General features: G+C 48.8%; 1 protein-coding gene across 1 annotated transcript in view; it reads right to left on the bottom strand.

The window, feature by feature from the left end:
- Positions 1-243: 243 nt before the first annotated feature.
- Positions 244-21297, bottom strand: part of LOC115095024 — a 33567-nt gene continuing 12513 nt past the window's right edge. The window contains exon 2 of the mRNA XM_029608182.1: positions 244-1768. Coding sequence (XP_029464042.1) covers positions 314-1768 — 1455 coding nt within the window. The 3' untranslated portion in view covers positions 244-313. The remainder of the gene's footprint in view (positions 1769-21297) is intronic.

The following is a 21297-nucleotide window of genomic DNA, read 5'->3' as shown; positions in this document are numbered from 1 at the left end:
CAGCACAGAAAAATATTCTGTCTGATTGTGGGAGGAGAAGATTCAGGGAAACTATACGTATTGCAGATGGTTAATAGTGCCAGAGGCAATACCAAGAATTCCCAATAAAGAAAAGAAAGTACATATCCCTTCTAACAAAATAAGAAAAAAAATTTAATATCCAATAAATTAGAAACAGAAATATAGAATGACAGGAGAGAAAGAGACAAGATTCAGGAATAAGATCAAAAGCCAAAGCAACAGAACTGAGCAAGCTGATATTTATTGGCTGAACAAGTTAGGCCTGTGCTACCCAGTAACCTGCTCTTGAAGATTAGTCTTTTGGGTTGGTTTGTTTGCTGATAACTACAAACGTCTCTTGTGTTTCCTCCATTTTAAAAAAGGAATTGTCTATTGGGAATGTGTCTGTGCAGGAAGGAGGTTGAGTAGAACTGTCCTTCCTCTGACAATGGCAGTCCATCAACTTGGCACAAGGAGGTTGGCTCTCCAAACTTTCAGGAGGGATGTAGACAGAATGAGGTGGTTCTCTAACGTATATGAAGCCTTCTGGACCCGCCTCCATTAGTAGTTGCTTACTATCGGAACTGGTGCACTCGCTGGCTACAGGTTCTGCGCTGGGTGCCGCGCTGCCAGCTGAGTGTAGGCATTTTCCAGTATAGTTTGGGTCACCGAGTTGCACGTCCTGGTTCTCTCTGTACAGCTCAGGCTCAGGTTGTGCGGTCTCCTCTACTGGAAATTTCAAATAGTCTTCATTGGTTTCAGATATTTTCAGTTTACTGAAAGAAGAAGACAATTCATGATCCACATGGTCCTGTGTTAAGTCCAACTCAGTAGCTGGGGTACAGTCAGACATGGTGTTTTCCTTCTGCTTTTTCTCTTCATGGGATATACTACTGAGTGGATCAGGGCTGGTTTCTGTGTCTCTGGTGGTATTACTAAATGGTGAGTCATCACTTACTTCCTGAGTAACTTGTTTAAGTGTGTATTTCTCTGCAGCTTTGCTTTTCTCAGAAGTGGTTTTAGTACATATTGCAAATGACTGAGGGCCACTTGAAGCTAGGAAGTGTAGCCTGGAAGTGTTTGTTTCAGCACGAGTTAGCTCCTTCAGTGTACAAGCTTTATCGGTTTGTTCTTTTGTTAATCTCTTTAGAGAGAGGTCTTCCTGAAAAATGTGCTTTTTGGCTATGATGATGTCGCTATATGTCTTCAGGAATTCATCGCTGTCTGAGTGCTTACTGTGCATGTGGCAAGAGCCAGTGGCTTGATGCTTGTTTTCTTGATGCCTCTCTGTAGTTTGATTGATAGATACTACAGAGGGAGAGAATTCAGAGAGGTATTCCTCTTTATTTTTTCCAGTTCTTTTGAGGTGAAGTTCAAGTTTGCTTAAAGAGTTCTGTCGAGGGCTATAGCATGGGGGTGCTTGTTGGCTGTTAGGGCTGGCCACAGACAAAGACTCTCTTTCTGGTGGCAGTTGGTCCTGTTTGTGTTCATTTTTTTCATTCTTCCAGTACATCTGAGATCTTTGCTGGAGAATGGCCAAGAAACTGCAATGTTTACCTTCCTTCATGTTTTCCAGAATAACTTCACACTCGTTCCGTGCAAGGAATATTTCAAATGCAGTCTCTTTTGTTTTTTGCTCATTAATGGTTTCCACCACTGAAAACTCAGTCGCCTTTTTCTCCATGTAACCTATTTTCCTCAATACATTTTTCAGGGTATGTTCTGGAAGCACAGATTGTACGAAGTAGACAAAGTTGCCTGTAAATGTCTGTAAGATCAAAAAAATGAAGGAAAATGTATAGAGGGGCACTATTGGATGTTTTTACAAATATTAAAAAGTTGCTTTTTTAACAGATGCATTTTAAAAATGTTTTGTTAATTTGTGCCTACAACAGGGCTTCCCAAACTTTTAGGCAACATGCCCCCACTTTAGCATTTGAAAATTCATGTGACCCCAGAGGATGACCAAAACAAATTAGCAGGGTGTGGTCCCCCTCCAAAAAAAAAAATCACTCTGCTCTCACTCTCCCGCATGCCAGTTGATCCCCTCTCTCAACCTCTATCCCTTCCAGCAGACCTCCTCTCTCAACCTCTGCCCCTCCAGCTGATCTCTTATTTCCCCCTGCTCCTCTCAATTTCTCTGCCCATCCCCTCAGCCCTTTTAACATCGTCCCTGATTCTTTCACCTCTAAGCCATTTTTATAACCCCAAATTGCTCTATCATCTCTTCCTCCAATCCCTTCTCACCTTAGTCTCTCCTCCTTCCCTCCAACCCTTCTCTCACATCTCCCTCTGATTCCCCTCATCCCCAGCTCCTCTTACATCCCCCAGTCAATCTTCTTTTATCCCCGCCCCCCTCTCCACAGCCCGTTCCTCTCCAGTTGATACAGTCCGCAAACCTATCTTGTATCTGTTCCTCCCTTCAAACATCCCCCTGGACAGGGTCAGCAGTAACATTTTTCTTTGGGCCCTGGGCTGGATGAAAACTGGTGGGAACAGAAGGCAGGGTGACGACGGTAACATTTTTCTCTGGGGTGGGTTCAGTAATGAGTGAGGAGAGAGAAGCAGGAGCCCTTGCATACTCAGCCCACCTTTTCCCTCATGACTGGTCCAAAACCCGACAGTGATCTGCAAGCAGCAGTGCCATTTGATGAAAGTAAGCACATAGCCTCTGACCCATTGCAAGCTCACAAGCCCTGATCCCTTCTCATGCAGGACTTCTGCTTACCACAGAAACTCATACAAGGCAAGACCACCACAGGGCTGTGAGCATGTGCTGGCTCACAGGCCCCAATACGAACTTCCACTACTAATGTTGCTGCTGGTGCCTGAAGAGTGCTGCCCTTTGAGGCACTTGTGACCCCATTTGGGGTCCCAACCCACAGTTTGGGAAGCCCTGGCCTGATTTGATTGGAAGCAGCAGATTAATCCCACGACATTCTATACATTAGTCTGAGAAGTTTGGGTTCTAAGTTAGTGTTGGATTTCTGCAAATGTTCTAGCTAGGATTGTAGACTTTATAAAATTAAAGCTAGAAGCCCTGGACTGAGCACAGAAGAAAATGAAACAAGGAAGGGTAAAAGTAGACTTTAACAAAGATTGCCTATGTTGAATATTATTAGGAAAATAGAAATTTCCTAGCGTGTAGCAGATGGACTCAGAACAAATGGGTATAGTGTGCTCGTGCTAGCAGTTGGAGACGGATCTGACGTCAGCACGGGGTACATATACCCCCGCAGGAAGTGCAGCAACTCAGTAATTTCCGTCTCCAAAGCAGTTTGGAGCTACCTCACGCTCGCTGAGCGTGTTTCCAAAAATAAAAAAAAAGAAGAGAACTCCTACCTGAAGACGAGCCCCGCACTCCTGCGGTGATACCCTCGAGTCCCTCCCCCAGTTGAGTTTCCCCGAGGTGATTTCAGTGGTCCCTCTGAGGTAAGAGCCTTGGTCCGGTGGCTGAATCGCGGCAGGGATCTAGCCCCCGAGTGAGAAGGGCTCGGGCGCGGCTGAGAGGCGCCTCGGTCCCGATCCGTTGGCGGTGAGGACTTGGCCCCCGGGCGCGGCCTAGAGGCGGCGGGTGCACTTCGAGCGCGGCGGTGACGGTAATCACCCTCTCCCCCCGCAGCCGGAGACTGCCCAGGTTGCAGCCGGGAAGCGCCGAAGATCAGGTAAGGCGTACATCTTTTACTTTGCTGGTCTCCGAAGAGCGAGGATTAGCGGGGTCTGCCTACGTGGAGACCCGCTGTGGAGGTCGCCATTTTGCCTGCCGGCTCGCCGTCTGCCCTTGTTCACAGGTATCGGGCGCGTGTGGTATTGGATAGGTTGAGGCGCACATTGTTAAGCGCACATTAATCAGCGCACATCTCCACGCATAAGCAAAGCGCATACTCTAGGCTGGGAGCGCAAAGGCGCATAGAGATAACAGACGCGATGGAGCGTATGAGAGCCCATGCATCCTCAGAGGCGGCACCTCCAGAATCAGGCATAAAAGCTCTAGGCCTCTGCTCAGCATGCCACCTCAGAGCGAGGAAGCAGACTCCCTATGTGCCCAATGTGAAGAGGCCCTGGGAGTTCCAGGCCAGGGCCGGTCTCAGCCCAGTTTAATTGCCAGTTCCTCAGGGAACACACCGGATCTAGCAGGCTGAGCTGAGCAGCCAGGGAATCCGAGAGACCTGGTGCCCCTAAGGCTGGATCCTGCTTCGCTCTCCTGGGTGGACCTATTCAAGGGGATTCACGCCTTTGTCAAGATGCAGTCTGATCCCCGAACGGACCCGTACGTACCAGATGACCCTGCCCCGGGACCCTCAAGATCGAGGCACGGACACCCGCCACCTGAGAGTCCCACTTATGGGGATTCAGATTACTCTGAGGAAGAAGGCGAGCTCCCCGAGGAGGGAGAACTTCCCTCGGGGATAGAGCCGTATCGAACCATGAGACGCATCTTTCCTAAGGAGGATCTCCCGGACCTGGTCTCTCAGTGCCTATCGGAGCTGGCTATCCCAGGCCCAGGCACCCCAGGGGAACCTAGAATGAACCCCCTGCTAGAGGGCCTTCGTCAAACAGCCCACCATTTTCCCCTTCTACAAGCAGCACAACAGCTAATCGATCTGGAGTGGAATGCGCCGGAGGCCTCATTCAAAGGGGGTCGGGCCTTGTCTGGCATGTACCCCCTGGACCCGGCAACCAAGGAGCTGCTGGCGTGCCCCAAGGTAGACGCCATAGTTTGCGCAATTGTGAAGCGCACCACCATTCCAGTGGAGGGAGGGGCGGCCCTCAAGGATGCACATGACCGGCGCCTGGACGCCATTCTGAAACAAACCTTTGAGGTGGCAGCCATGTCCCCACGAATTGCGGCCTGCTGCACAGTGGTGACGCGTTCCTGTTTATCACAAGCCAGGAGCAACACCCCGGGGGAAGATATGGAATCAGCTCTGTCGTTCCTCACTGACGCTGCCTCCGACCTAGTCCGTACGGCAGCCAAGGGTGTCTCATCCTCAGTGGCAGCCAGGAGACAGCTCTGGCTACAAAATTGGTCGGCAGACTCCTCCTCCAAGACACGCCTTACAAGAATTTATTTATTTATTTATTTATTTAGCTAGCATTTTTATATACCGACGTTCTCGATCCAAATATCAAATGCCCTTTAAGGGATCCCTCCTGTTCGGCAGCGACCTCGAGAAACTGGCTAACAGTTGGGGCGCATCTCCATTACCCCGTCTACCAGAAGACAAGTCAAGGAGAAACCAGCGCCCCTTGCCTAGGCCATCTAGAGGTAGAAGCTCTCAACGCTTCAATCCCTACAGGAATAGCTACCCAGCGCCTCGTTCTCAGGCCAGGAACCAGTCCTTTCGGGCCAGGCACCACAAGAGGGGAACCGGCTCTGGTTCGGGTCCCGGCCGCACTCCACAATGAGAATCAGCCGACCCATCTGAGGGAGGAAGCCATAGGGGGCAGGCTAACCCTATTCTACCGCAGATGGGTCGAGATTACTTCGGACCAGTGGGTCCTCGCCATCATCCGAGAAGGATATTACCTGGACTTCCTGTGCCTCCCTCCAGACAAGTTTGTGGAATCTCCTTGTCCTCCCCTCAAGAGGGCAGCACTGGAAGCTACCTTGTTGAGGCTCCTGTCCCTAAAAGCCATAATCCCAGTGCCTGCATGGGAGATAAATTCTGGGCATTATTCCATTTATTTCATAGTACCCAAGAAAGAGGGCACTTTCAGGCCCGTCCTGGACCTCAAGTCAGTCAACCGACACTGGTCCCCAGCTTTCGCATGGAAACTCTGCGGTCAGTCAGAAGTGCAATACAGTCAGGGGAGTTCCTCACATCCCTCGATCTGTCAGAGGCCTACTTGCATATCCCAATCCATTGGGATCACCAGCGCTATTTACGCTTCAAAGTCCTGAGCCAACACTTCCAGTTCCGAGCTTTACCCTTCGGGTTAGCCACCTCGCCGCGGACCTTTACCAAGGTCATAGTAGTAGTGGCGGCGTCACTCAGGAAGGAAGGAATTCTCGTCCATCCCTACCTGGACGATTGGCTGATCAGGGCAAAGTCGCCGGAGGAAAGCCACCAGGCAACCAACAGAGTTATATCTCTTCTGGAAGGCCTAGGATGGGTAGTCAACACGAACAAGAGTTCCCTACAGCCTTCTCAGTTGCTGGAATACCTAGGAGTCCGATTCAACACCTAGAAAGACAAGGTCAGCCTGATCTCCAAGAGGAGATCAAAGCTCCGGAATAGTCTGCAGACGCTGCTAAGCGCCACCCAGCCCACAGCTTGGATTACCTACAGGTCCTCGGCCTCATGGCATCCACTCTGGAGGTGGTACCATGGCCGCGGGCTCATATGAGACCGTTACAACGTGCCCTCCTATCTCGGTGGAGCCCACGATCACAGAGCTACACCGTACACCTACCTCTACCGGCCAGAGTGCGGCATCAGCTACGGTGGTGGTTGCAGCCCAGCCACACGAGCCGGGGATCAAAAGATGTCCTCCCCAACCTGGACCCTGCTCACTACAGATGCCAGCCTGAGCAGATGGGGAGCACACTGCGAAGACCTAACCGCCCAAGGGCGGTGGAACAAAGAAGAGTCTGGGTGGAACATCAACCGACTAGAGGCACGGGCAGTCAGGCTAGCCTGCCTGCAATTTGCCCACAGACTTCGAAACAGGGCGATCAGAGTGATGTCGGACAACACCACCATGGTGGCATACATCAACAGACAGGGCGGAACCAGAAGCCAACAGGTATCCTTAGAAATAACCCCCCTGATGGCTTGGGCGGAGGTGAATCTCCAGGACATCTCCGCCATCCACATCGCCGGGAAGGACAACACCACAGCAGACTTCCTCAGCAGAGAAAGCCTAAACCCGGGGGAATGGCAGCTGTCGCCCACAGCTTTTCAGATGATTGTGGATCAGTGGGGGACTCCGGGCATGGACCTACTAGCAGACAGGACCAACGCTCAAGTACCCAGATACTTCAGTCACAGACTAGATCCTCTCTCCCTTGGGATAGACGCTCTAGTACAGCCATGGCCTCAGGGGATCCTGCTATATGCTTTTCCTCCATGGCCCCTGCTGGGCGCCATTATACACAAGATTCAGCGGCACAGAGGCCTAGTTCTTCTAGTGGCCCCGGACTGGCCAAGAAGACCCTGGTACGCAGACATGAGAAGACTGCTGGCAGGGAATCCACTACCCCTGCCTCCACACAGGGACCTGCTGCGGCAAGGTCCCATCCTCCATGAGGATCCAGCTCAATTCTCTCTTACGATCTGGCCATTGAGAGGGCTAGACTGAAGAAAAGGGGATACTCGGGGCCGGTGATAGATACACTCCTCTGAGCACGCAAGTTCTCCACATCACTAACATATATAAGGATCTGGAGAGTATTTGAAGCCTGGTGAGACACTCACAGCACCAATCCACATGCCGCTAAAATCCCTATCATTTTGGATTTCCTGCAAGATGGACTCCAGAAGGGTCTGTCCCTCAATTCCATCAAGGTTCAGGTGGCAGAGCTATCCTGCTACGGTCCCAGGAGTGAAGGCAGCAGCATTGCCACACACCCAGACGTTTCACGTTTCCTGAAAGGAGTCAAACACATTCGCCCGCCACTGAAGTGGCCAGTGCCCCTGTGGAACCTCAACCTAGTTTTGGAATTTCTAGCGGGACCCGCCTTCAGACCCCTTCGAGGCCTGTCCCTCCGTTTGTTAACCTTGAAGATGGTGTTCCTGCTGGCTGTATGCTCAGCAAGCCGCATCTCAGAGCTACAACCGCTGTCCTGCCGTGATCCGTTTCTCAGAATCACTCCAGAGGCTATCCATCTTCGCACGGTTCCTTCCTTCTTACCCAAAGTAGTCTCACACTTCCACCTCAACCAAACCATATCCTTGCCAACCACAGAAGGTTTGAAGAAGTCGGAAGAAGGTCGAATACTGCGCCATCTCGACATCGGCAGGCTGCTGTCCAGATACCTGGAAATGTCAGAAGCAGTACGAAAGACGGACCACCTGTTCGTCCTTCACAGCGGGAAGAAGCAAGGGGAAGCGGCCTCACGGGCAACCATCGCCCGCTGGATCAAAGAAGTTATCAAGGCGGCCTACATAGAAGCGGGAAAACCACCACCTCTATGGGTCAAGGCTCACTCTACCAGAGCGCAGGCGGCCTCCTGGGCGGAAACTAGGATGATGTCGCCGGCAGAGATATGTAAAGCGGCAACGTGGTCCTCCCTCCATACCTTCTCCAGATTCTACCGTCTGGACGTCCAGGCCAGGAAGGACACAGCATTTGCGAGGGCAATCCTAAACGGACTTCGGGCAGCCTCCCACCCAGTCCGGGAGTAGCTTTTGTACATCCCATTTGTTCTGAGTCCATCTGCTACATGCTAGGAAATGTAGAGATTACTTACCTGATAATCTCGTTTTCCTTAGTGTATGCAGATGGACTCAGCATCCCGCCCAGCTGCTGGTATACATGGGGATTCACCGACTCACGGTAAGCCATGTTTTCTTATATAGGGCATCCACCCTGCCGGGTGTCGACGCCTTCCGGTTGAGAACACTGGTGGTCTCCAGCTACTGTCAATCGGTCAGGTTAATCATGTTCATTTAATCGATTGGTCAGTCACAGATATATCCATAAAGCTGTTGCAAGGAAGATTACTGAGTAGCTGCACTTCCTGCGGGGTTATATGTACCCGTGCTGACGTAAGATCCGTCTCCAACTGCTAGCACGAGCACACTATACCCATTTGTAATGAGTCCATCTGCATACACTAAGGAAAACGAGATTATCAGGTAAGTAATCTCTACAATGTTACTGAAGGGCATTAATGCTTAAGGAACAATCAAACTAGCTATCATGGACAGATCCATTTTGTTTACTAGTGCTGTCATGGAAGTGTCTTAGTGGTTCATGCAGTGGGCTTGAACTGGATTATTGAGTTGTAAGCTAGTGAATTATCTCTCTAGGCCCATCAGCTTTCATTATGGCTAAGATTGATCTGCCCTTAGAAGCTCCTACTCGGTTCCCAGCTACTTTCTTCTGCATGGAGGAAATATTTATTTCTGGGCTTCTGCCTAACCCCTTGCTGGTGCAGTTTGGACTTTGCTCCCATCTGCTTAACATCCAGTTTTATATTCCAGCTTTGTTCCTGCATGTGCTTCAGCCGTTCCTACGTCCTCCTTCGACCTTTGCCTGGACTCCTTTGGACCAGCTTCCTGATTCTACCTGGCCCCAGCTTTGTTTGCTTACTGAGTTTGAGGGAGCTGCCATCTCTCAGCCTTGGCCAACGGCTGTTGCTGTGGTGGCTGAGATGGAAGGGTACATTGGAGTGGGAAGTTATGAAATATAGGAAAACCCAGGGTTGCTGCAAATGAAGGTTTATAGTGCTACAGCCCTCACACGGGGCAAGTTCCATGTGAACTAGCAGCCTCTAGGAGTAGGAGGAAACGGCCAAGCTGATAAAAGATTGCATGTGAGAATTTTATTTTTAATGGAACTCAAAATGAGGCTTTTTAAAAATTGCACCATCCTCAGTATTTTAAAACAGCACAACTTTCATCAGAAAATACTTAGTAAGTTCTAGTAATGTTTATTTATTTAAAATGCTTCCATTCTGCCCAATTCAAATCAAGTTTATTCTTGGCAAATTATGATGTTAAACGGAAAGGAGGTTCTAGGATTGAGGAGTAATGGGATGAGGGTGAACGGGGGTAGATGCAGGAGTAATCTTCTAACTATAATAAAAAGGAAAGCTGACCTGCACATGCATTGCCAGTATGCTGAGCTCCACTCATCTCTCTCTGTATGGAAATGAGTTCCTCCCCTGTACTCCAGCTCCATCCCTCTATGTATTGTCCAATCAATTCTCTACTACCAAATATGGAAATTGAGCTCCGCCCTTCTCTCTGGCTGTATTTTCCAGCTTTGTCCCTTTCTTCTCTCGGAATTGTTCAATCCCCTCTCAGTACACCCGAGCTCAGCCTGCACTCTCTACTACTATATATCTCCATTATGCACGTCCTACGCTTCACAGTATTTCCTCATTCTTGGACGGACTTTTAGTACTGGTAGGAAATATTTCTTTACAGAGAAGGTAGTGAATGCTGGAACAGCCTCCCTATGGAGGTGGTGGAGACAAAACCAGTATCTGAATTTAAGAAAGCATGCAATGAACACAGAGGAATCTTTGAGGGAGTGAAGGGAATTGTAAAGCAAAATTGGTTGGGTAGTGGGGCAGACAGCATGCCATATGATCTTTTTCTGCTGTCACATTTCAAAGTAAATCAAACGTATGGACAAAGATGTTTCTTTTACTCTACCAGACCTTTCAGATATTTCCAGTACATTAACATTTTTATGACCTGAATTGAAAGAGAAGAGAGTCTTAAACCATTTTGCAGATAATACATTCTCTTCTTTCAATCAGATTCAAAATAAACTACTTGATGGAAAGAGTTAAATTTTTTGGACTCTATAGTCTCAATCGACAACAGACATTTACAAACATCTGAAAACCAAAGGCAGCTCCAGCTTCCACCCTTTGTGTTTCAGGACTGATTAAGGGTGCCTTACCCTGGACATGAGCCCCACTACTCCCATACAAATGATGGCAGAAAAGGACCAAATGGCCCTTCCAGTCTGCCCAGCAAGCTTCTTAAGGTAGTGTGCAGGTTACACCATAGTTCTCTCAAGAGTAATAACTGTCGCTCCATGCATTTATCCCCAAGCTTTATGATAACCCATAAAAACTTTTACTGGATGATGAGCTTTCTTGAAAATTCAGACAATGCTGCTCAACGTGCTTTGCTTATGGGTTTGGTCATAGATACCCCAGACCATAGAAGTCGGGTTAATCTGATCCTGTACGGGCAACCTCACTCCTTTAGTCCTGGGCCCCAGCTGCACCTCCCCCTCTGCAATCTGTCACGGTTTACATAAACAAAACAGCCATTGTACACAACCAGTCTCCTCGGTACTCCTGTATATGCTCGGAACCAAATGATAAATATCACAAAAGTAATAACTGAATCCTTCAAATAAAAAGGCTGTAACCCTAAAATCAGCTTTCGAAAAACTGCACCTTTGCATACAACACCCAGGGGAAACCTTACTAAAATACAAAGAAAGGAAAACTATGGAGTGGTGCCCTTTCTAGTAAAAAGAAAATAATACAAGACTAAAATCGGAAATGACTACTCCGGGAGGCTGAATTCCTGCTTCTCTAGTGCTAGCTTCCCGGCTACCTAAACTTATGAAAAGTAAGCTTCTAGCAAAAACTTATCTTGCAAGTTACCATTCTCTAAACAAGTGGTTCTCAAACTTTTTCCCATCGTGACACACCTGATAGACCACCTTCACATGTGTGACACACTGCTCATTACAATTCATGGCAGAAATAAAAAATAAAAGGTCCAGTTATTTCTATTGTTAAGAATGACACAAGGGAAAGATAAGTACTCTGTCTGAACAGAAATTGCATAAATAGTAAACATCCCATACTAAAACAGCACCAATTTCCAGCACTCTTAACAGTAACCACCTTACCTAAGAAAAGGCAACACTGAAAATTTTAGACCAGGAAAACGGACCAAGCCAGGCTGCTACAGAGCCCTACACAGAAACTACATCCCAGCAGAATACCTCACCTCAGTCACATGTCCAGACCCTCACCTATCAAAGAATAAAGAGACCATAAAGCATAAATAGAAAGATGCAGGCCAAAACTGAACTGAAACCCGCAATAAGCCGGAGACTCTGTATGCAGTGAAACAAAGGAAAAAGAGGAACATCACCAGTCCTCAAAACAAATCAAGAAATATAAAATCATTAGCAGTAAAACATACTAACAAAAAGAACAGATTATTTCAAAACAGCTGATGAATGGAATATCCAATAATTAAAAACTCATAAAAAATTTCTAGATAGTAGACACGGAGCCAATAATGAAAAATAAGGATAAAAAAAATGCTTCGCATATCTGGGAACGTTTGATATCCAGGTGCCCTGAGATTGTTTTGAATTCACAGGAGGGATGGTTTGCTTGTAAATTTCTCCTCTCTCTGTCGCACACTAGCTCTCACCACACACATATATACACATGCACTCTCTCTCTCTCTTACCTAGGCTTTCATTCATATATACACATGCTTTTTCTCTCACGTATAGCCACTTAATGCACATTTACACACATGCTGTCTTTTCACACACAAACAGGCTTTCAATCACACACACATATGCTCTCTCTCTCACACACAGGCTGTCAATCACATACACGCTCTCAATCAGACACAGACACACATGTTCTCTTTTCCTTATAAACACAGGCTCTAAATCATACTTTCCTAGTGTGTAGCAGATGGACTCAGGACCAATGGGTATAGTGTACTCCTAATAGCAGTTGGAGACGGAGTCAGTTTTCAATCTGAATGCAGCACTACATATACCTGTGCAGGAAGCTCTGCTCTTCAGTATTTCTCTGTCTCCAGAGCAGTTTGGGACTCTACACACGCTTGCACAGTGTTAGAAAATCCAAACCCAAAGAAGAAAGAAATAATCTTACCTCTACAGATGAGCCCTGCACTCCTGTGGGGATACCTAAGGGTCCCTCTCCCAGTCGAGAATTCCTGAGGTGGTTTCCGAGATCCCTCAGAGGTAAGCCTCGGTCCGGCAGCCAGTTCCCAGCATGGACTTAGCCCCCAGGAACGGGAGTGGCTGAGAGGCAGCGGGTGCAAAACAGAGCGCCGCAGTGAAGGTATTTTCCCTCTCCCCCCACAGCCAGAGACCGCCTGGCACGAGACCGGGAAGTGCCAAGACAAGGTAAGGTAGAAAACTTTTCTTAAAGTCTCCGGTCTCCGAGACTTGGATAACCACACAGATAGACATCCAGCGTCTGTCCTATTGGGTTGAGCAGCCCCATCCGGGCTAGACCCCGATCCGGTATGAGGGTCCTCCCATGTGGAGAACCTCGGGGGGGGGCACGCCATTTCCCCCCCCTTGATCGCCGTATTGTCCGCACAACTGAGCCTTGCACACAGCGGCGAAGTGGGCACATAAACTACTTGTGCGCTCAGCGGTCTGCGCAGCGATGAGCACGAAGGGGCCTGTGCGCACAGCGGCGCGCGCATCTCTATAAGCACGCATAGCGGCCTGCACGCACATCTTCGCAGCTTGCACGCACAGCATCAGTGCACCCGGAGTGCATATCTAAGCCTCCCGGCGCACGCATATAAGCGTGCAGATGAGTTTTGAACGAGTCTACGTGCACAAATCATGGCACCACCGGCCAAGAAAGCCAAGGGACAAGCCCTCTGCCCAGCCTGCCACCTGAGAGCTGCGCAACACGAAGTGGCTACTGCCCTGTAGCTACAGTGTGAAGAGGCTCTGGGGGAACAGAGACAAGGCCCCCCCTCTGCCAGTAGAAGAATCCGGCTCCACCAACGATAGTCCCCGGCTCAGCCCCTCCTCAGATGGGACCCTCGGGGAATGCCGCTGGTCTCAATATAGACCCAGTAACCTTTTCCTGGGTGGAATTCTTCAAAGGGCTGCAAACCTTTGTCCAGGCACAATCTGTACCACAGCCTCCAGCAGAAGACCAAAACCTTCCAGGCCCCTCTCAGCCTCCCCGAGACGTACCTCCTCCGGACAAAAGCTTCCCCTTGGGGGACATGGACACTTCTAAGGAAGAGCCAGACTCCCTGGAGGAAGGGGAAAATCCCTCCAGGAACAGAACCATACCGAACCATGATGTGTTTCTTCTCCAAAGACTAATTATCAGATGTCGTGTCTCTGAGCCTGAAGATGCTGAACATCCCAGGCACAAGCACTGCAGGGGAGCCAAAGACTAACCTTGTTTTGGTCTGGTTGCGTCAGGCCTCATGCCATTTCCCAATGCTGCAGGCCATACAACTGATTGACTTGGAATGGAATGCTCCAGAGGCCAGTTTCAAAGGAGGACGGGCCCTATAAGCCCTATACCCCCTGGAACCCTCAGCCAAAGAACTCCTGGGGTTCCCCCAAAGTGGACGCCATGGTCTGCGCTGTCGCAGAGCACACCACCATTCCAGTCGAGTGAGGAGCAGCACTCAAGGATGCCCAGGACAGATGTCAGGAATCCATCCTTAAACAGTCATTTGACGTCACAGCTATGTCCCTGCAGATCGCTGCCTGCTGCGCCATGATGACACGTGCCTGCTTGTCGCTTTCCAGGGACGCAATCACGTCTGTCAAAACATTAGAACCGGCGATATCTTTCCTCACGGATGCGACCTCCGACGTGGTGCGCACCTCAGCCAGGGCCGTCTCATCCATAGTGGCAGCCAGAAGGCAACTCTGGCTCCAAAGCTGGTCAGCCAACGCGACTTCCAAGATGAAACTCACGAGAATGCCCTTTAAAGGAGCCCTCCTGTTCGGAAGCGAACTGGAGAAGTTAGCCGACAAATGGGGCGAATCCCCAGTACCTTGGCTACTGGAGGACAGGAACAAAAGAAGCCAATGCCCCTCCCCCTGAACACCCAAGGACAGAGGATCACAGCGTTTTAGACCGTACAAAAACACATACCAAGCACCTCGCCCTGCAGGCAGGGGCCAGTCCTTTCGGAACAGACACAACAAGAGGGAAGCCAGCTCAGGTACAGGCCCCAGCCGCACCCACAATGAGAATCAACAGACCCATCCACAGGAAGAAGCCCTATTCTACCAAAGATGGGTCGAGATAACGTCGGACAAGTGGATCCTAACCATCATTCGAGAGGGATACTATCTGAACTTCCACAGCATCCCTCCAGACATATTTGTGAAATCCCCTTGCCAGTCCCCCTCCAAGAGGTCGGCCATGGAAACCACACTGACAAAATTGCTCACCCTAAAGGCTATAACACCGGTGCCCACGCACCAACAAAATACTGGACACTATTCCATCTATTTTATCGCCCCCAAGAAAGAGGGAACATTCCGGCCCAGCCTGGACCTCAAGTCTGTCAACCGCTACCTGAGGGTACAACACTTCTACATGGAAACCCTGCGCTTGGTCATAAGGGCAATGCCGGGAGAATTCCTGACCTCCCTGGATCTGTCAGAAGCCTATCTCCACATCCCGGTCCATCACGACCACCAGCACTTTCTATGCTTTGTGATCCTGGTCCATCACTACCAGTTCCGGGCGCTACCCTTCAGACTAGCTACTGGCCCTCAGACGTTCACCAAAATTATGGTTGTAGTGGCGGCGACACTGAGGAAAGAAGGAATCCTTGTACACCCGCACCTGGACGATTGGCTGATCAGGGCAAAATCTCCAGAGGAAAGTCATCAGGCGACCATCAGAGTCAAGAATCTACTTCAGAATCTCCGGGTCGTCAACACAACCAAGAGCTGCCTGCAGCCCTCCCAATCACTAGAATACCTTGGAATCCAGTTCGACACCAAACAAGTCAAGGTCGTTCTTCCCCTTACAGGGAGAAGGAAATTGATGGACCAGTTGAGAAAACTGTTGAACGGTGCTCGCCCCACGGTATAGGACTACCTCCAAGTCCTCGGCCTCATGACATCAACCCCAGAAGTCGTCCCATGGGCAAGGGCCCACATGCGACCACTACAACAACGTTCCCTACTGTCATGATGGAACCCGATGTCCCAGGATTACACCGTTCGCCTCCAGCTACTGGCAGAGGTACGGCTCCAGCTCCAACGGTGGCTACAAGAAGACCATCTGAGCAAGGGAGTAAGGCTATCCCCACCGACCTGGGTCTTGCTCACCACAGATGCGAGCCTACGAGGGTGGGGAGCCCACTGCCAGAAATTGACGGGCCAGGGGTAATGGGACAAGGAAGAGTCGGGATGGAACATCAACCGACTGGAAACCCGGGCAGTCAGGCTAATCTGCCTACGATTCAGTCACAGACTCCGGGGCGAATCTGTCAGTCATGTCAGACAATGCCACAACAGTTGCCTACAGCAACTGCCAGGGAGGAACCAGAAGCCAACAGGTGTCCCTGGAAATAGATCCCCTAATGGCATGGGCGGAAGCAAACCTGCAAGGGATCTCTGCCGTCCACATCGTGGGAAAAGACAACGTCACTGCGGATTACCTCAGCAGAGAAAGTCTAGACCCAGGGGAATGGATGCTGTCAACCACAGCCTTCCAGTTGATAATAAACCGCTGGGCATCCCCAGCTATGGATCTTCTGGCAACCCGGTCCAACGCCCAAGTTCCCAACTTCTTCAGCCGCAGATGAGAACCACAATCACAGGGGATCGATGCCCTTGTCCAGACCTGGCCACAGGAAGACCTGCTGTATGCCTTTCCTCCATGGCCACTACTGGGCGGGATCATCTGCAAGATAGAGCGCCACAGGGGGCTAGTACTTCTAGTAGCCCCAGACTGGCCAAGAAGGATGTGGTACGCAGACAGGTGAAGACTTCTAGCAGGGAGCCTCCTGTCTCTACCTCCACACAAGGATCTGCTCCAGCAAGGACTGATCCTCCACGAAGACCCAACTTGATTCTCTCTTACGGTCTGGCCATTGAGAGGACGCGCCTGAGGAAGAGCGGATACTCCGGGGCAGTGATTGACACCTTGCTCAGAGCACGCAAGTTTTCCACGTTTCTTACCTATATACGAATATGGAGAATATTCGAAGCCTGATGTGAAGACTGCGACTTCCTTCCACGGACAGTCAAAATCCCCACAATCCTGGAATTTCTGCAGGATGGCTTACAGAAGGGGTTGTCTCAACTCCTTCAAGGTTCAGGTGGCCGCACTGGCCTGCTTCAGAGCCAAAGTGGACAGCATCAGTCTATCTTCCCATCCAGATGCCTCCCGCTTCCTGAGAGGGGTCCAGCAAATCCGACCACCACTAAAGTGGCCGGTACCCCTATGGAACCTCAATCTAGTACTAGAGTTCCTAGTGGGAGCCTCTTTCAGACCTAACCGTGGTCTGTCCCTATGCCTTCTGACCTTGAAGACTGCATTCCTACTGGCAATATATTCAGTCCATCGCATCTCCGAACTTCAAGCACTATCCTATCAGGAACCGTTTCTCAGATTCGCACTGGGATCCATACAGCTCCCCACTGCCCCCTCCTTCCTTCCAAAGGTGGTTTCTCATTTCCATCTAAACCAAACCATCTCGCTGCCATCTCCAGACGAGCACAAGGATTTAGAAGATTCATGCCTTCTTCACCATCTTAACGTCAGCAAACTCCTAGTCAGATACCTGGAAAGATTGGAACCTGTACGAAAGACTGATCACCTATTCGTCCTACACAGCGGGAAGAAACAAGGGGAAGCGGCCTTGCGGGCAACCGTAGCCCGCTGGATCAAAGAAGATAGAGGTAGACTTGTAGAGGTAGAGGCAGGAAAGCCTCCACCTCTACAAGTCAAGGCCCATTCCACAAGGGCCCAGGTGGTGTCCTGGGCAGAAACCAAGATGCCGTCACCCGCCGAGATCTGTCAGCCGGCGGCCTGGTCCTCCATTCACACCTTCTCGAGGTTCTACCGCCTGGATGTTCAGGCCCGAGAGGACACAGCATTCGCAAGGGCAGGGAATAGCTTTTGTACATCCCATTGGTCCTGAGTCCATCTGCTACACACTAAGAAATGGAGAAATTGCTTACCTGATAATTTCGTTTTCCTTAGTGTAGACAGATGGACTCAGCATCCCGCCCACGGCTGCCCTGAAATACGGAAACCTCGGGGGACAATCCTCGAGAGCAAGACAAGCACGGGTATGCCAGATTTCACCCCTAGGTAAGACACCCATAGTTGCTGGGTGTCGGCGTTTCTCGGTTGAGTGCACTGGCGGTCTCCAGCTAGAAATCACGTCAACCAGTTCAAGTTAATCAAGTTATTCAAACACACATATATCCACAATTGCTTTTCGAGGAGAAGACTGAAGAGCAGAGCTTCCTGCACGGGTTTATGTAGTGCTGACATCAGATTGAAATCTGACTTCGTCTCCAACTGCTATCAGGAGCACACTATACGCATTGGTCCTGGGTCCATCTGTCTACACCAGAGCTTTCCAAACTTTTCATGTTGGTGACACACTTTTTAGACAAACATAATTTCACGACACAGTAATTCAATCTACTAGCAAACCAGAGGGTAAAGGTTAAACGAATGAAATGTATTTTGACAATTTATGTATGTTTCCTTAAATATATACATAAATAAAATGTTTTATGACACAACCTATCTCATGAAAACCTTTCATTTATATTAAAAATATATAATATTCCAAGATTAATGTTATTGTTATAATTTGAGTAACAATAATAAAACAAATTGTCTGTCCCCCACACACTCATCTCTCTCCTCAAGCACACAGTCCCCCACACACTCATTTCTCCCCCCCCCCAAGCACGTCTGGCCCCCACACACTCATCTCTTTCCCCCCAAGCACATGTCTGGCCCCCACACACTCATCTCTCTCCCCCCCAAGCACATGTCTGGCCCCCACACACTCATCTCTCTCCCCCCCAAGCACGTCTGGCCCCCACACACTCATCTCTCCCCCCCCCCCCCCCCCCCCCAAGCACGTCTGGCCCCCACATTCATGTACCTCTTCTTTTTGATTGTTGCCACTGTTTCATGAAAAAACAAGCACTATTTAAAAAAAAAAAAAAAAAAAGCCCAAGCACATGTCTGTCCCCACATACTCATCTCTCTCCCCCCAAGCACATGTCTGGCCCCCATACATTTATATCTCCCCCCCCCCCCCCTCAGCACGTCTGGCCCCCACACTCATGTACCTCTTCTTTTTTATTGTTGCCAGTGTTTCATGAAAAAACAAGCACTATTTTCCAAAAAAACAAGCCCAAGCAGATGTCTGTCCCCCACACTCATGTACCCTTTCTTTTTGATTGTTGCCAGTTAAGTGCTTCACTCCCTTCTGGGTTCAAGCCTGCTGGGGTGCAAAACACCTTCCATGATCACCAAACACTGTTGCTTGCAGTCAGTTCTCCGCGTGGCCAGGCCTCATCAGCAGCAGCAGCCAATGACAGGGAGAGCTGGGCTCAAGTCCCACCCACAAAGCCCCAAAAAAACACGATTGACAGCAAAAATCGCCCAATAATAAGCAACTCACGAACTGAAAAAAAAAAAAAAGTGACTCGCTGGAGGGGAGCGGCTATGTGGCCCGGGCTTGCGCGACACACAGTTTGGAAAGCTCTGGTCTACACTAAGGAAAACGAAATTATCAGGTAAGTAATTTCTCCAATACACATGATCTCTCTCACATACCTGTTCTCAATCATACACTTACATTCATGCAACTCACAAACACAGGCTCTCAATCACACACACATACAGGCTCAGTCATTCACATACATGCTGTCTCACACACACACGCACACAGGATGTCAAACATATATGCTTTCTCACTCAACTCTTTCTTTAACCACCTTCCAGCTTCGAGAAAGGAGTCCCATCGGCTGCAGGGGCTGACGTTGCTCCATGCCGCGCCTCTTCTTTGGGCCATGCTGCTCGTACTAGCATGATCTCTTCTTCCTGCGCATAGCTGCTGCATATCAGTTCCTCTTCCAAGGGCGGGAAGAAGAGACCATGCTGGTGCCGCTGATTCCAGTTCTCCTGCAGTGTTCTGCCCAGTCTAGCAGCATTTTAAGCCCAGGCGGAGGAAGAGTTCCTATTTTACTGGGGCAGGGGGGGGACCGGAAAGTATGGTGACAAACTGTTTTTTATTTATTTATTTTTATTTATTTAAAAATGTTTATATACCGCTTTTACAATTCAAAAGAATTACTCAAAACGGTTTACAACCTAACATACATAATAGATAAACTTGACAAAATAAAACAAAAATAAAACAATTAAAAGACTAACATAGTGCAGTATATAATCATATCCAACTATTTTTTCACAGGATATTAACAGAAGGTAAATATTATATGGTGTGAATGGATCTGAGAAGAGAGGACAGTTGAAGTGAATAAATGTTGATCTTATGAAGTAGTTAGAGTGTATGCTTTCTGAAATAAGTATGTTTTCAATAGTTTTTTAAACTGTTGTATTGATGAAGTAAGACGAATGTGGTCTGGGAGTGAATTCCATAAAACAGGACCTGCCACTGAAAATGCTCTTTTTCTGGTAAGTTTGAGAACCATTGCTCTACATCATCAGCAGGATTCAGAGGACCAGGACCTCATGGATATCAGGAGATCAGGCATCCCCTGGTGGGCTGGTCTCTCTAGTCACATGATTCCTCTGCTTGCCAGGCGTGGCCAAAGATTCGAAGGGGCCATGATGGAGCCCATCTCACAGTGGTCAGAGAGGCCTTTGGGGCCATGACGGAGCCCACTCATCACGGCCTAAAGAATGGCTCAGCAAAGCCGCAGTGGAGCCCATCTCACTGTAGCTGGAAGAGAGGCCTTCGGGGCCATGATGGAGGCCACCAGTTGTGGCCTGAACAATGACTCAGCAAGGCCACGGTGGAGTCCATCTCAAAAGTCTTCTGTAAGTTTGATAGATATTATAAGCTAAGTATCGCTATTTGTTCAAATGACTATTTTTGGTTCACTTATTAATCTGGGATGCAGCCGTTCTTCAAAGTGAGACTTACAAAATCAATGCCGCTTATTTTTATTTGCATTTCACTTAAATTTCCAAAAAATGGACCAACTGAATTTCAGCACAAAAAAATGTAGTATTAGCTGATATAGTGGTGGTCCTACATATAATATAAGCACATAAGGTGGTTATGCTATTTTGAAATAGTTGAAAAAAATGACCAAGATCTTGCACCTTTGTTGAAGTTTTTCCATTGTTGCTCTGCATACAAGTTCTGGCTTTTTACGGTTTTTGTCTGCAAGTTTCTATTTATACTTTATTATTTCTTTATTCTGTATTTGGTGGGGGTCTGTGTTCTGCAGGTGTGACTGAAGTGAGGTATTTTGCTAGCTTGTAGTTTCTGTGTAGGGATCTATAACATGTAGCTTTCTTCTGTTTTCTTAATAGTAGGAGTATGGGTGTATTAAGACCTGGTGTAATATTTGGAGTCTCGCTAGCAAGTCTGAGTGAGACACACACGCACTCACTCTCACTCTGTGTGTGGGTGTGTCTGAGAGAGAGTGTCTGTCAGTGTGTATATGCCACTCTCAAAATCTGGATCTGAGCGTGCACGTGTGTGTGTGTGTACTCCATGAGAGGGGGTGCCAGCATGGCCTACAATGTTCAAGGGGCCTACTTTTGTTGGGCAAAATTTTAAAAAAAGCTAAATATCTATTTCTAACATGTATAAATAGCAAATTCTTCAAGTACAATTGAAATTTTTA

Source organism: Rhinatrema bivittatum, chromosome 7, assembly GCF_901001135.1.
Source record: "Rhinatrema bivittatum chromosome 7, aRhiBiv1.1, whole genome shotgun sequence".
NCBI classification, from domain to species: domain Eukaryota; kingdom Metazoa; phylum Chordata; class Amphibia; order Gymnophiona; family Rhinatrematidae; genus Rhinatrema; species Rhinatrema bivittatum.
Note: the sequence above shows the minus strand (reverse complement) of the source record. Positions and strands in the feature narration are given on the sequence as shown.